Source organism: Calidris pugnax, unplaced genomic scaffold, assembly GCF_001431845.1.
Source record: "Calidris pugnax isolate Ruff unplaced genomic scaffold, ASM143184v1 scaffold219, whole genome shotgun sequence".
Taxonomy (NCBI): Eukaryota; Metazoa; Chordata; class Aves; order Charadriiformes; family Scolopacidae; genus Calidris; species Calidris pugnax.
Genome location: NW_015094507.1, coordinates 906689 through 922121, shown reverse-complemented (window position 1 = coordinate 922121; position 15433 = coordinate 906689). Strand labels below are relative to the sequence as shown.

The following is a 15433-nucleotide window of genomic DNA, read 5'->3' as shown; positions in this document are numbered from 1 at the left end:
GGGGGATGCTGGTGGGACAGGTGGGGGATGTTGATGGGGTGATGCAGGCGGGGACAGATGCTGCTGGGGAGATGCAGGTGGGGACAGATGCTGATGGGGTGGATGAGGGGGTGCTGGTTGGGGGGGATTAGGGGGATGCAGGTGGGAACAGATGCTGTGGGGGGGATTGGAGGGATGCAGGTGGGAACAGATGCTGATGGGGGCAGATAGAAGGCTGCTGAGGCAGGGGGGGGATGCTGAGGGAGGGATGCTTATGGGGCGGATGGAGGGCTGCAGACAGGGCAGACAGGGGGATGCTGGTGGGACAGGTGGGGGATGTTGATGGGGTGATGGAGGGATGCAGACAGGGCAGATGAGGGGATGCTGATGGGGAGATGGAGGGATGCAGACAGGGCAGATGAGGGGATGTTGATGGGGAAAGAAGCAGATGGGGCATTTGTAGAAAGCCCCTGCTTGCCCCTCCGCAGGGGTGCAGGACAAAGAGGAGTGACTGCATGGCTCTCAGCCCCGCCACATTTGGAAAACAGTCACAGGCCCCTGTTTTCCCACTGTCATTTTTTTATCACAGCACGCCTGGGATTCGGTGCATCTAAAGCACATCCCAGCTTCCCCCCCAAATCCAAGCGATAATGTTGTCCAGGGATTCCCACATGTTGAACTACACATCAGCCCCTTGGAGGGGATGGAAAGGCTCCTTCATGGGGCTGGGCATTTGACATAGACATCATCTTGACTCCATCCCTTCCCTGAGGGTGATCCTCACCCCCAGCAAAAGGCCAGCACATGACCAGCGCGCCACTTTAGTCCCACTTAAGCACTATTTTTAGGGTGTAAGCGGGGGAGGAGGCAGGCAGGGAGGGAGCATGGCAAAAGCAGGTGCTGGTTCCTATACGCCGGGGGGTGGATTTTCGCCCCCGCCGCCCACCAAGTCACGGGCTACAATAAACAGGCGAGCTATTAGGTTTGCCACTTTGCAGAGCACGTCGCAGGCAGGGTTTTTGAGTCCTAGGCGAGTGAAATATCGGCTTGTTTTCAGATGTATCTATTACTGCTTTTGTTGCAGTAAACAGATTAAATGAGAAAAGGTCAAGATGCAATTTGAATCTGTGTAAGAACATAACAAATACTTTTCTCAGTAATCAGATACAGTAAATACAAGTACTTATTTACTTGTAAATGTTAAAACATTCACAAATTATCCTCTCAACCTCAGCAACACGAATTTAACCGTCAGATTTTGGAAACTATTTACTTTGCTTCTCTGTGTGATTCAAGAATACATACACACGTGTCACTTAAACAGTGTTTTGTTAACAGGAATGCATGCAAAAGCAGGGAAAATAGAAATAAGAAAGAATATATGTTCCAGGTTTAACGAACACATATATTGTTTGGTATTCCAGAGTAAAATAAGACAGTAGGTGTTTGCAACGTGAAAATCATCCCTTCCAAAAAAACCACAAAACCCCAAGAAAACTATTAAAAAAAAAGAATCTTGCTGGGTGAATTGTTATACCGTTTGAGCAATTCAGAATATGTGTGGTAAATTAGCTGCTCTAAACGTACCATGTGCTGGGCTTTTCTGGCAGATTTTTACATTTATGTTTTCACTAAGTCTTAGTTAATTGTTATGCCTTTCACCTTGAATGCCAATTGTAATAATAATATTACATCTGTAGCCTATTTCTCTCTCCTTAAATTACAGCAACCAGGAATACTCACTAGGTAAAAATCCTGTATAGTTACTCATAAGAAAATATTGAAATCAGACGAAAAAATGTTTAGCTTGCATATTGCCTTAGACAGCCCTGGAGAGCTGCCAGGCAGCCAAGGTATTATTAGAAAAGCTGAGCAAATAGCTTGCAGGGGGAAGAGTTGTGAATTTAGAGCCATCAGGTACCATCGTATCACCGGATTTTAGGCTAGTGTGTTGGGTTTTTTTTGTTTTTTAAGATCAGTAAAGCCGTTTAAAAATACAGCACGGTGGTTTAAAAGTGTGGGGTTTGCTTTTGGCGCGTGGGTTTAAGGAGCAATAATTTGGGCGTGAAACATGGGTGTTTTTCCAAAGGGGACAGATGTTCGGAGGAGGTGGATAAAGAGGTTTTTTGGGGGGTGGGGAACACTCCCCTTGGCCTCCAGGACTTCAGGTGGAGCAGAGGAAGGGTTTTCACCCTGGAGAGCTGATAGAGCCTGGGTTTCTTGCTCAGTTCAGCCTTGGAAGTCTCCACGTACCCCAAACTGCCCCAAAAGAAGGATCACCCAGCCCAGGAGCAGCAAGGGAGGATGTTTCCCCATAGCATTGCTCTGACAGCCCCTGCTTTCAGGCTGGGTGAAACCAGCAGAGCAAACACCATTCATTTCAAGAGCAAATGTGGAATCATTTTGCACAAACTCAACAGACTTAATTAGTGGCGCCCTGAGCATTGAGCAAATAAGAAAACTGATGTTAGTATATAATATATACTATATTATACTACTTCTATAGTATATAGTATATAATATATAACAATATGATATATAATATCTATTATATAGTATATAACATATAGCATTATGTACTATTATATAATATCTTTTATATAATAAAATGAGTGATGTTATTTTATTCACGTAAATGCTGTTTTGAGAGGGAGAAAGGTCAGCTCCCACCTCAGAGTGTTGGGGAGATAAGATGGAACGGCACCATGCAAACATGAAAGCCCCTTCCAGGGCCTAAAGGGGGTCTACAGGAGAGATGGGGAGGGACTCTTGATCAGGGAGGGGAGCCATAGGACAAGGGGGAAGGGTTTTAAACCAAAAGAGGGGAGATTTAGATGAGATATTAGAAGAAATTGTTTGCTATGAGCATGGTAAGACACTGTCCCAGGTTGCCAGGGGAGCTGTGGCTGCCCCATCCCTGGAGGGGTTGAAGGCCAGGTTGGATGGGGCTTTGAGCAACCTGGTCTGGTGGGAGGTGTCCCTGCCCAGGGCAGGGAGTTGGAATTTGATGATCTTTAAGGTCCTTTCCAACCCAACCCATTCTGTGATTCTGCGCTTGCTCTTTCCTCCGCTCCACCACTGGCTTTGCTCTGTGGGATCAGGGTAGGGGATCAGAAGGCTTTGTTTGCAACTTTTCATTTTTAGAAAGCTGAGATTCAGGTGTACGTTGTCTCAAAACAAGCGTTTGGCTTTAAAAAAAACCCATCCAGGGCGCTATTGTCTTGTGGAAATGCTGTGTTGCAAGCAAGGGGAGGGCTCTGCACTGTCTTCTGTAAATACAGTTCTCAGGGCTTGGTTTCTCTTTAGTGCCAGAGATGTTTCTGTCAGGAAAAATAGCCTTGATATATATAAAAAAAGAAATTAATTAAAAATATATACCCTCAATATATCTAAAAAGAGAGAGGAGGGGAGAGTAATGGTTTGTCATTGCTTTGCAAGTCAGGTTTTGGTCTATTCTTGTCATAACTATCTGAAGTGTATTTACATATAGTTTGCCTTTCTGGTATTTTGTGCTTGCACAGACCTGATCTCCACCTATTTTGTGTCAACAGTTGCCGAGATTGGTGTAGGAACAATTAACCATTGCAAACTGAAACCCCAGCAGGCGGAGAAAGGTTGCCCTCGGAGACCTTCTCCGGCGCTTACATCAGGCGCTCGCTCCGGGCTGCACCTGCAATCCAACCAAATCGCCTGGTTAAAAAGTCAGCCTGAAATATTAAAAAACGGGGCAAAACCTTGCCTACCTCCTCGGCGAAACCAATTTTCTCGGCTCAGAAATGAAACACAGCCAGAGGCGCAGGGCGAGGACGTGCTGCGGAGGGCGTGCATTTTGATTTTTTTTGCCCTGCCTGCCCTGGAATGATTTGGGTGTAAGTGTTGTCCGTACCAGCCTTAGAGCTAATGATGCTGCTGCCTTTCCTTTTACTTCTGAAAAAAGAAAAGAAACAGCAGCAGATGCTGCTGTTGAAAAAAATATTACTTCCGCCGTTCTTCAACGAAATCTAGGTCATGTAACAGTTTCACAGGCTATTATTATTTTTTTTTTCTTCCCCTGCCCAGGCACTGTAGCCCTTGTGGCTTTTTTGGCTAATGATAAAGCGTGATAGCAACAGCTACTTTTTAATTCAGATTTATCCCAGAGATGCCCGACTTCTCACCTGGTTTATAAAGGTGGTTTATACCATCCGGGGGACTGATCCCTAAGCTTCCCGTGTCCCGTGGTCTCACAAATTGCTTTTATCTTTGACATTCCCCTGACCTCCCTGTGTGTGTGTTTTGTTTGCATTGTTTTCTGAGGATGTCTTTTCTCCTGCCTTGAAAAAAAACGCCATCAGGAGTAGGATTATAAGCAAAATGAATTACTTCACTTAATGGGAAATTATGTTTAGATAAAGTAGATTACAAAGTAGGTTATTAGCAGTGGTTAGAAAACAATGTTTTGAAGTAGGATGTCTTGGGGGGGAGAGTCTGTCCAGAAGCGTGGGGTTGTTTTTCAGGTTGGCTGTGACTCAGAGTTGTATCTTCTGTGGTTTCTGGGGAAAAGAAAAAAGAAAAAAAAAAAAAAAAAAAAAAGGGAAAAAAACATTGAAACCAGTTTTGCAGGTGCCCACATCACATGAAATAACACCAACGAGCTCGTGTTTGTTGTTTTTGGTGGCGGTGGGGAGGACGCAACCACAGGAATCACAGCTTCCCTCCTCGCCCAGAGCGATGCCAAAGCCTGTTTCATGAACAAATCACAGGTCTCAGATGTTCATTATGTTTTCTCTTTGGGGGTTCTGGGGGTGTTTTCCCCCAAAGACACTTTGGCTTTTGGTTTGGCCACCTTGGGCTCGCTTCTCCTTGCCTTGCAGGCTGGAGGAGCTGGTGTAGGGTTCCTGGGGATGGAGTTATTCTGTGTTCCTTCAATGGCCTTCTGGAAACGAGATGAGGGTATGGAGATCCATCCAGGAGCACAGAGAGGGCATTTCTTGTACCCTTCAGTGAGCGGGAGTGCACTTAAACCAGCAGCCAGGTGTGGGACCAGCCCTTCACTTGGGCTGGAGGACCAGGAGGACCAGGCACGGCTTCCAGCTCCCATGCCCTGTGCGTTGTAGGTAGGAGCGAACAGGGGAAAACTGTTTGGACAAGGCTTCCAACTTCATGTCTGGAAAAAGCCTTGGACCTCAGAGGAGGAATCCCTGAGTTTAGACCCACTTGTGTGGCAGGAGGAAACTCAGTGATCACGCAGGCACCTCTTACAAATGCTACATTCCATTAAATAAGAGGTTATGCTGAATCAACAGGGGACAAGGACGTTGCTGAGAGAGAGACAAGTGTTTTCAAAGAAGTACTGCGTAGTTTGCTATCGATTCTCTCCCATTCCCAGCATAATCCTTGCCATCAAGTGGGACTCAGGTTGTTGGCTTGAAGTGATCTGCTGAAGACAAGCCTCTGGGTTGCACTGATGGCATGCACCAGACCAGGACCTGAGTTACGGAGTCCAGATGTGCTCTCCTGAAGGTTCAGATGAAAAGTTGAGGTTCAGACTCCCCTCAGAGCTGGGAGAAAACAGCGAGTTGGGAGATGTGCATGGCAGTCTGGGCTGCTCTCAAAGCTTCTGGAGAGCCTGCGCACCCCCTGCCACAAGTGTTTGGGAGGTCCCAAGGTTTGCGGTGTGGTCTGCATGTTGGAGTGCATACATCTCTATCCTAGCAAAGACAAGTTTGCTGTACAACGGGTGAGAACCCCTCCTGCAGTGCTGCCTCCACCTCTGGGGCCACCAACATCAGGACCTGGACCTGTTGGAGCAGGGCCAGAGGAGGCTACGGAGATGCTGAGGGGGCTGGAGCCCCTCTGCTGTGAGGACAGGCTGAGTGAGTTGTGGGGGTTCAGCCTGGAGAAGAGAAGGCTCTGGGGAGACCTTTGAGCACCTGCCAGTCCCTCAAGGGGGTCTACAGGAGAGATGGGGAGGGACACTTGATCAGGAAGGGGAATCATAGGACAAGGGGGAAGGGTTTAAACTGAAAGGGAGGAGATTGAGATCAGATCTCAGGAAGATATTCTTTGGTCTGAGGGTGGTGAGAGCCTGGCCCAGGTTGCCCAGAGAAGCTGTGGCTGCCCCATCCCTGGAGGGGTTCAAGGCCAGGCTGGATGGAGCTTGGAGCAACCTGGTCTGGTGGGAGGTGCCCATGGCAGGGGGGTTGGAACTGGATGATCTTTAAGGTCCCTTCCAACCCAAACCATTCTGTGATTCTATGAGATAAATCACTCTCCAGATCTGTAGTGGAAAACCGGCTACAACCCTTGAGCAGGGAGAACGCTTTAGTGGGAGGCACAGATTTTGTCTGGTGGCACCTTGCATATACCCAACCGCTGTGTTGCGTTGGGTCCAACGCTGTCCCAGGGCGAGAGTCGGAGCAGCCTTTAGCGTTGCTCGGCGAGACGAATCCTTGCCATATTCCTTAAAGGCTAATTGTGGCACAGGGAGATCAGGCGGAGTACAGCTGCGCTGGGATTTGGGAGCCGGGAAGAGCCGGGAGGTCAGCTCCGCTGGCGCTTCGCCATCTCCAGATTTCCCCCTTTACATCATCTGGCTGCCGAGGGCGAGTTGACATCTGCTCGGCGGCCCCGCGGGGAATTGCGGTGTCAGGGAATGAGGTTGCCGGGAGCCCTTCCCCGGCGCGGCCGAGAGAGACCTGCTGCTCCCGGGAACCCCCCCCTGCTCCCTGGCATCACCCCGGGGAAAGGGGGGTGGGAAACTCCTGGATCCCGCACCCGGGTTTGTCACCCCAAACTTCCCGCCTTGGCTGAGCGGGTTTTTTTTGTTTGTTTGGGCTTTTTTTTGGTTTTGTTTTGTTTTGTTTTTCCGAGTGGGATTTGGGGGTGGGAGGAGAAGGAAGAGAGGGTACCAAAAAGGCCAACAGCAGCTCGCCCCTGATGTGGGAGGGCACTGGAGATGGGCAGAGCAGGGAGGAGCATCTCCAAGGAGCCCTTCCCTGGGCACACTGGCTCTTTGCTCCTCTCCAGCGAATCCCTCCCTTTTTTTTCATTCAGAACTAGCTAAAATATATACAAAATAGGCTTTTGCTCCATCCTGCTGGGGAACAGGGAAAATTCTGCGAGATGGGAAAAGCATCTCCTGCCCATCTTTCTTCTAGAAAGACCCATTGGGCAGCCACCAGCCGTGAGCCCTGCATGGAGATCACACACCAGCCCAGGTTGGAAGGGACCCAGAAAGATTGTCTGGTCCAACCTTTCATGGGAAAGGGAGCCTGGCTGAGGTTCTCCAGGCCCCTGTCCGGTCTCAGATGTGGCCTGACAAGCGTTGAGGATGATGAGGCTTAGCGGGGAGCATTTGGGCCAAGGGAAGAGCAGGCCCAGGACTTTGTGGGTCCCTACCTGGGTGGAGAAACATCAGCCATCCCTTCTGCACCGGGAGCACGAGCCACCGCCGGACTCAGTGCCACCCTGAGGCGGGTCACCACATCCCACGGGGGCTGGTGGCAGGGTGCTCCACCAAATCTCATCTGCTAATTAAGCGGGATGTGTCCCACCATGATGTGAGAAGAAAGCAAGGGGGGAGTGCGTGGAGCAGGAGGGGAAGCAAAAGCTTGGGAGAAGAGCAAGCACGGGAGGTGGCCGAAGGGAGAGGTGGTGCAGGTTGGGCTGGTCGGAATGTAGGAGCACATACCTGATCCCATCTCCCTGCTTTCTACTTTTCCACCCGATATGGTGGCTACCTTAGCAGGGCTGGCTTGCCGGGGGGTGAGGGGGGGGTTCAATAGTTCTCTCCCGCTCCAAAGCGGCTTTTTTTTTTTACTGAATGCACAACATGAATCCATCGGTGGGGTCACATAGTAATGCTTGAAGTCAGAAGCTATTTTTAAAACTAAATTGCAGAGCCGCACATGGCTTTCATTAGTGCTTTACATCAAATTTGTCAGCTAATTAGTGGTTTTTCATCACTAGTTTTTTTGCATAGTATTTTATTTGTTCGCTCTTCAATATTGTCTTGTGAGGCCCCCCCCCAACTCCATCCCCATCCCCGGCCCCCAGCCCTCTACAGAGTGCTGCCAGGGGAGGAGGGAGGGAGAGGGGACCTTCCTCATCCTCCTGATGGATGGGCTCCCTATCCTTCGGAGGATATTCCAATATTACGTGTCTGGAGTGGGCGGTTAGCAGCCCCTGCGCTCCCTTCCCTCCCTACCTCTATTTAGTCTTGTACATGATGTATTGCAGTCCTGGACTGTCTTCAGTTGGGAGGAGGAGGAGGAGAAACCGAGAAAAGTTGCCAAACATGACTTCATAAGGTTTGACTTTAAATTGGACAAAGTTTCTGGAGCTTCTTGGATTTTTTTTTTTTTAATGTGTTTTTTTCTTCTTTTTTTTTTTTTTCCCAAATAAAGGGAGTACAGAGAGCATGGATTGCTAATGACTGGTAGTTACGGGTCATTAAGCTCACTAACTGACTTCAGGATCAGAACTTTCTAATAATGGCAGTAAGCACTCTTTTAACATTTATTTCTCATTTTAGGGATGGGGAGATGTGATTACCATTCAAAAGTCTGCAGTTATTTTTTGCCGTTCATAATTACGGAGGGAGCTTGCTATTTTTAAGGCTGTTTTTTTAAAACATTTGAAAGTGTTCCGTGAAATAATTTCTGGAGTTTCTTCTTTTCTCAGACTCCTTTAAAAAGCCCTGGAAAACAAATACACAGGGAAAAAAAAAAATGAAAATATGTTAAAATAAGGAATAAAGCAGTTACTGAAGTGTAATAATCCCGGTTTATAGCACACTTTCCATTTAAATTGTTTTTATTAGAGATAAACCTGTTAAGCGTTGAGGAATTAAGAGCTGAATAGAAGTGGTTGTTTCACCGCTGTATAAATGAAGGATCTCAGTATATAGAAAAGAGTACGGCTGGTTTTATAACTGAATTATTCGCCTGTTTGAAGGGCTCTGGTTACTTTGGCATCTGTTGTATTAAAAAAAAAAAAAAAAAAGATGATTTGTTTGTTGTCAAGAGAGCTACTGGGTTGGTTTTTGTTGGTTGTTTTTTTTTCAGAGGGGCAAGAGAGGTTTTAGCACTGGGGTTGGCAGGTACCGTGGGCTTTCTCAGCCTCCTTACGCCTGGTTTGCTAGAAGGAGCTCAAGGAGAAAATGAGGCAGAGAGATTTTGGGGGGAATTTCTGGCACGCAGCGCTTTGGGAGAATGCTGAGAGGGAGCAGCCTGCGACTCCGGGTATCAAAAGTCAGTAATAGTGTGAAACTCTCCTCATTCGGGAGGGCCAAGGGGAGAGAAATAATTCAATACGCCGCCAAGTCTCAGCATCTCCTTTCAGACAGCCGGTCCTGGAAAATTTCATTCCAAGACTGCAAATTGGAAGTCCCCCGCAATCGCTCTGTCGATTCTCGAGCAAAAGGTGACTTTGGAAATCCGTGACAGCAGAGGAAGGTCTTGTTTTATTCACTCGACAGAAATGAAATACAAGGGGAAAGGAGAAAGACCAGATCTGTGCGGAAAATGTCACTCGAGCTGTAACCTGAGCCTTGGCGAGCTTGTGCCTTTTGGAGGGTTTTGGTGACCCTCCGAAAATCCTTGCTCTCTGGCTGCTATTATTGTAGCCAATTTCCAGCTAAAAACAAGGCTTTTGTCATTGCCAGCCATGCCGCCTCTCGCTGAGAAGAACCAAAACTTGGCGAGGGCGGCCAAGCTGAAGGTCAGAGTGCAGAGCAGAGGGATTTGCCGCGTCCCCAAGGCCAGGGCTGGATGATGCTCCAACCGGGGAGACAGGCAGTGACCTCTAGAGACAGACCCCGGGCGAGGAGCCGAAGAGAAAACATCCTGGTGAAATGCGGATTGGAGAAAAGAGGGTTTCCTCCTCCTCTTTAGGGTTATGCAGGTGGAAGAGCTGGGATTTTTCTTGCTTTTTTTCTTGCTCACGTATCCAAGAGGGCCAGGAAAAGTTAAGTCGAAAAAAAATAATAAATACTTTAAACTTCTGTGTTTGCCCAACTGTTCAAATGTTTCTCCCATGCCAGATCATTCCCCTTGCAAAAAAAAAAAAAAGAAAAAAAAGCAATGTTCTGCAGAATTCTCAGCTCTTCTTGGGTTGGGAGATGGGCACAGCTTGTACGCTGAGGGATCTCATGCTGTTTGTGCCGCTCTTGATTTTGCTCTTTGGGGGGGAAAAAAACCAACCCAGACCAAAAAACCCTCCTTCAACATGGGAGCACAGGTACCAGTGCTCAGTATGCATTGGCGTGGGGAAAAGCACATCAGAGCACTGGTATGGGGAAAAATACTTTATGCAAGTCTTTGAGCTCGTGTGGGTCTTTACTCAGATGTTTTGCGACTGTCTTCATCATTAACTTAAATTTTATCCCGAGTCATCTGTTGAGAATACTCCCTTTCAGTAGCACTTAATCCACAAATATATTCTTTTAGGTCCTGATCCCTCTGAACTGTTAAAAGTCAGAGTGGTTTGGGGTTCCTTTCTCTTGAGATAGGTGAATGTGAACGCACGGGGAAAGGGGCAGTGAGATTTTTCCTCAGCTTTTCTGCTCCATCATTTTTGCTGGCGCTTTGGAAATTCAAAGAGTGATCAAAAGATCTTGGCCCTTCTCTCAAAGAAGAAACCAGAGAGCATGAAGAAATTACCCCCGTGCCTGTATATTTCTGCAGCTACAGCTAATTCCCCGTTTTGCTTGCAAAGAGCTCCCAAATGTGATTTATAAACATAGCAGGACAGCAGTGTGGTCTCTCAAGACAAGCCACAGTAATAGTTTTAATCCGATGGGTTCTTGCAAATTCCAGGTTTGGGATGCAGGAAGAAACTTGAAAGTGAATACTTTCTTTTTATTTTCTTTTTCCTTTTAATGCATAGTGGTTTGGAGCCTACTATGATGCAAAGTAAAGCGTTCTGTTACAAAGGCAGGGAGGATGGGACAGAAGGTTAAAGGGCATCCTGGAAACAAACAGCTGGACCAGTTTATTTAAACAGATACAAGGATGGGGAGCTGACCTCCGTTTGACTTCTGGTGGGAGGAGCGAGAATGTCATTTTATTGCTTTGCCCAGAAGGAAAATGTTCTTGCGTCTGAATTCCCCCCCAAAGACATCCAAACACCGGGCTGTTTGGCAGAATTGCTACTTATAGAAAATACTTCTAGGAAGGCGTAGGAAGAAGATAACTGTTAAGTACCTGTGTGTAAAATGGTCTTAAAGCAGATACCCTGAGCGATAGCGTGGGGCAAACAGGTGAGAGTGTGTTTTACTGCAGGCACGTCTTGTGGATAATTATTGGTAAATTCCAGCTCTCTAGTTAATTATCGAGCCCCCCCCCTTCTTATTAGAAGCGCTTGTCGTTTAGAGAAGAGATGGGAGCGTGCGTGCTTAACGTGGCTCAGGGTTTCTTTGGGGTAAAAGCTTTTGGCAAGTGAAGGTTTGGGAGACAAGCCAGCCTCACGGCTACCAAAACACCCTGCCTGGCAATTTTGGGGTGGGGAAGGATGGAGTCAAGGCAGCAAGAGCCCCGCAGAAGGAAAAGGCTGGGGCACTGGGGTTTCGCGGTGGTGTTTCACTTCGGAGAGTGACTGTGAAAATTGCTTTCTGCAAATGCAGATTACAGATATTAAACAATTTCCTAATTGGTCATGGAGCTAAGGCAGCTAATGGGAGAAAAAAAGCAGATTTTTTTTAATTGCTTATTTCACATGGTGTTTGTGCTACACCTGTGCTTATAATGAGAAAGGAGAATTAGTCTAACCTTCTGCTCACATGATTCTAATTTTCATGGTTTGTACAAGATAATGATAAACTGATTTGCAACACTGTTTGCTGGAGTTGATGCGGGAGGTTTTTTTTATCGGAAATGTGTACAAAAATTGATCCAACACTGTTGCTGGCAAAACATGACCTAGTTCAGGCATAAGGTTTCCAGATCTGCACCCAGAATTGGTGCCTTTGAGCCCGTTTTGTTGAGACAGGATTGCTGAGGACTCAGCCTCCTGATTAATTTTTGTGGGAGTTCAGGGAAGAGGAGTCAGTCGGGAATGAGAGAGAGGAGAAGACCGAAATCACAAAAATTCTTTGATGAGGGCAAAACAAACAACACGGGGCAGTGGTTTGAGATTCCCCTCCTCACCAACGCGGGGGACGGGGTGGGCAGAGCTGGTTCCCGCGCGAAGGTCCTGGTGGTCCTCTCTTTCCTAGGAGAGCTCCTGCTAAGCCACCCCAACCAAGCACAGGCAACAACAACAACAAGAAGCACCAAGCAGTCTTTTGTGGACTTTCCTGTTGCATTTCACGAGCTTGGTGTGGTTTCAAACAAGCTTACGCTGCTTTCTTTGCCAGTAGATACCAAGGCATACACAGTTTTATTATTATTTTTCTCTCTCTTAAAGAATTTAAAGTCCAGTTATGAGGCTTTGCCATGATTGGGTCTTGGTAGAGAAATCTTCCAAGTGTCTTTTAACTAAGATTTCTGATGAGCGAAGCTGCAAGAGAAGTTCTTCTAGTGTTCTTCAGAGGGGTTCCCAGCCAATGGTTTGGAGGCTCCTGGTTTCAGCACGCACAAGGACTGCCCACAGAAGAGACCGGGGCGCTCTGCTCCTTCTGTTTTACTCCAAATTATTCTCAATATTCCTTTCCCAAGTGATTGTTGCAATACTTAACTGAGGCAAAGAGCTACAACAACGCAAGGAGTAGAGTTGCAGATGGCTATTTTTAAAAAGGACCGTACCTCTTTTTTCTTTTTTTTTTTTATTGCCAAAGATCTGCTTTTCATTGTTCGGGGGGAATTTTCAGTAGTCCAGTAATTACAGTTTAACAAGATGTTTGCTGTAAATGGTCAGGCCTAGCTGGAGAAAACAGGATTATAAATTCAATTACTGTAAAGCTATGACCTCGCCTTGACCCCTCAGACTTTGCATAAAGAGAGAAGAGGAGGGGAGGGGGGAAAGCCCACCAAGAAATGGCTAGGAGGAATGCAGGGCTCTGAAGTCCCCAGCAGTGTGACTTGGCGGCGATAAAACTCCAGACGTTCCCTCATTTGATGGGGTTCTGCCATCACAGTTCATTATCTTAATAGTGGGCATTAAAAGGGAATTAGGTTTGCAAGAGGTAGGGGCAGGTTTTGATAAAAAAAAAAGAAAAAGAAAGAAAAAAAGAAATTCGAGAAAAGAAGTGGGAGGACATAAGGCAGAAATGGTGCTAATGAGGGGGAGGCAGCAGATGCCCTCACGAGCATCTCGCTGGCTTCACCCCTTTGGGTTTTTTTGTGCGTGCGCGCCCCGTTCTGAATTGAGAAGAGCGTTGCCGGTATTGTTTCCTGAAAACTCGGCTAATTCCCCCATGAAAAGATGAAATGGAAGTGCCCGACTGTGGCAGGGGAGAAAAAAAAGAAAAAAAAAAAGAAGCAGGCGGACATAAATCAGCTGGGAAACCCCAAGCTCGTGCTCTGGGGAGGTCACTGGGGTGAGAGGTTTTGCAGGATTTGCATCCCTGCGCCGCCCTACGGAGACGCACCACGGCGGGGCTCGGGGATGGCTGGGAGTCATCCCCCTTCCATAACCTTTTGCTTCCCTCTTGTTTTATTTTATATATATATATATTATTTTTTTTTTTCCTTGCAGGTTTATTAACGCTAGAAGAAGAATAGTGCAGCCCATGATAGACCAGTCCAATCGAGCAGGCAAGTCCCCAGTAGTAACCGTATTCCAGTCACGCAGGCAAAAACCATCCTCAAGCCATTCACCGGGAGGTCCATTACCTGGTAAATAAATGAGAAATGGATGCTGGGAGTGATTGACAATTAAAATACAACCAGCTTTGTTTCATTACAACCCCAATCATTTTAACACGATGAAAATATTTGGGGCAAAATAAAAAGACATTGAAGAATAAAATAAAAAAACCCAAGAAACTAAAACGATCCGCTCCACAACCGGACTTTCCGTTCACATTCGGAATTATTGTTTTTTTTAAGTAGTTGTTTTGAGTTTTCCTTCCCAGCTCTTTCTGCTTCTGTGACCACTCCCTGGTGCATGGCTTGGTGTGGAATTGCTGTAAACTTTATTACCTGTCAAAAGGGCAACGGGGTCAGCATCGCTTGTGGGACTCAGTAAAGTTCAAAGACATTCAATGAGGTAGAGCTTTATGTGCTTTAATAACCCAAGGCAGCTTACTTCTTGAAGCCAGCTTTTAATGTACACTTCAAACCTTGAGTTCAGGTAGTGGGACTTGTAGAGGGTCCTTTTGTCCCTCGTATCTTCTTTGTCATAGCTGTCCTTTGGGTTCGCTGAGTTTTGCTGGGGAGGGATGTTTTTATATATTTTTTTTTTTTTCAAATCTTAAGTTTTCTGGGGTCTGGGCTCGCAGCTGTGGAGATATTTACCATCGAGGAAGAGCCCGTTACCCTCAGATGGTTTTGTTTCCCAAATCTTGCTGCCCAACTCTCTGAATCTGCCGTTGGCCAAGATGCCTTTGGAAGCCATGCTTCCTCTTCCAGTACATTCCATGATTTTGCCATTAGAAGTGAATATCTGGCCAGGATGTGTTCAGGTCCTCCTCTTAGAAAGGCACACGGGTGTAATTTAACACACTTGGTGATTTCAGTGTGACTATTCCAGCCATAAAATCCAGCTCCTGCCCAGGTCTCCGCGTTGACGTCAGCAGCGGCAGCAGCTGGAGCCGGGGGCTCCTCCTTGTCTCCAGATTTCAGATCCCTCACTCCGTTCCCAAACTCTCAGTAGGAAACCAAGCCACCACTAGGCAAGGACTCGTTAGCCCGAGTTAGCCTCGAATTTGAACAGTAGATGGTTTTCCCTCTTTTTAGAGCTGGCATAGAGCTGGGTGGGTGGCTGGGTGGGCGGGCAGGGGGGTTGAGTCTTGGCACCGTGAGAAGAAAAAGGGGACCCTTTTCAGCTGGGGCTTAAAAAGCGACGTTCTACACTTTTCCAGTAAGTCAAGGAACACCCTATAACCCCGACGGGCAGCCCATGGGAGGTTTTGTGATGGACGGCCAGCAGCACATGGGCATCCGAGCGCCAGGTAAGCCCCCCCCGGCCGGGTCCCCCCCCATCGGTGGCACCACCACAGGTACCCCCCCTCCCTCCTCCGTCCTCGTCTCCGCTGCCTGCCTTGCCCTCGCCTGTCTTCTTCTGCCTTCCACGCTGCCCAAAGTGGGGCCAGGGCATCTTCTGGCTCCTCCGCCCTGCTGCGTTTTTGGAGAAGGGGCTTTTGGCACTATCCGTTGACTTTTGCTCATTCTCTGGCATCTTCTTGGATTTTTTTCTCTCCCTCTAGGACCTATGAGTGGAATGGGCATGAATATGGGCATGGAGGGGCAGTGGCACTACATGTAACCTTCACCTAGGTAACCAATGGCAAAGCCAGGGGGAAGTAAGTACAAACGGGGTCTTTTGTTCTCACTTTGTCCCAGGGATATTTGTCTCCTTGCATTTCCCTATG

At 47.4% G+C, this 15433-nt stretch overlaps 1 protein-coding gene across 1 annotated transcript in view; it reads left to right on the top strand.

Annotated features, from left to right (window-relative positions):
• MEIS1 (Meis homeobox 1) overlaps positions 1-15433 on the top strand; it is a 127990-nt gene that overhangs the window by 107583 nt on the left and 4974 nt on the right. The window contains exons 10-12 of the mRNA XM_014964414.1: positions 13597-13655; positions 14924-15013; positions 15269-15364. Coding sequence (XP_014819900.1) covers positions 13597-13655; positions 14924-15013; positions 15269-15327 — 208 coding nt within the window. The 3' untranslated portion in view covers positions 15328-15364. The remainder of the gene's footprint in view (positions 1-13596; positions 13656-14923; positions 15014-15268; positions 15365-15433) is intronic.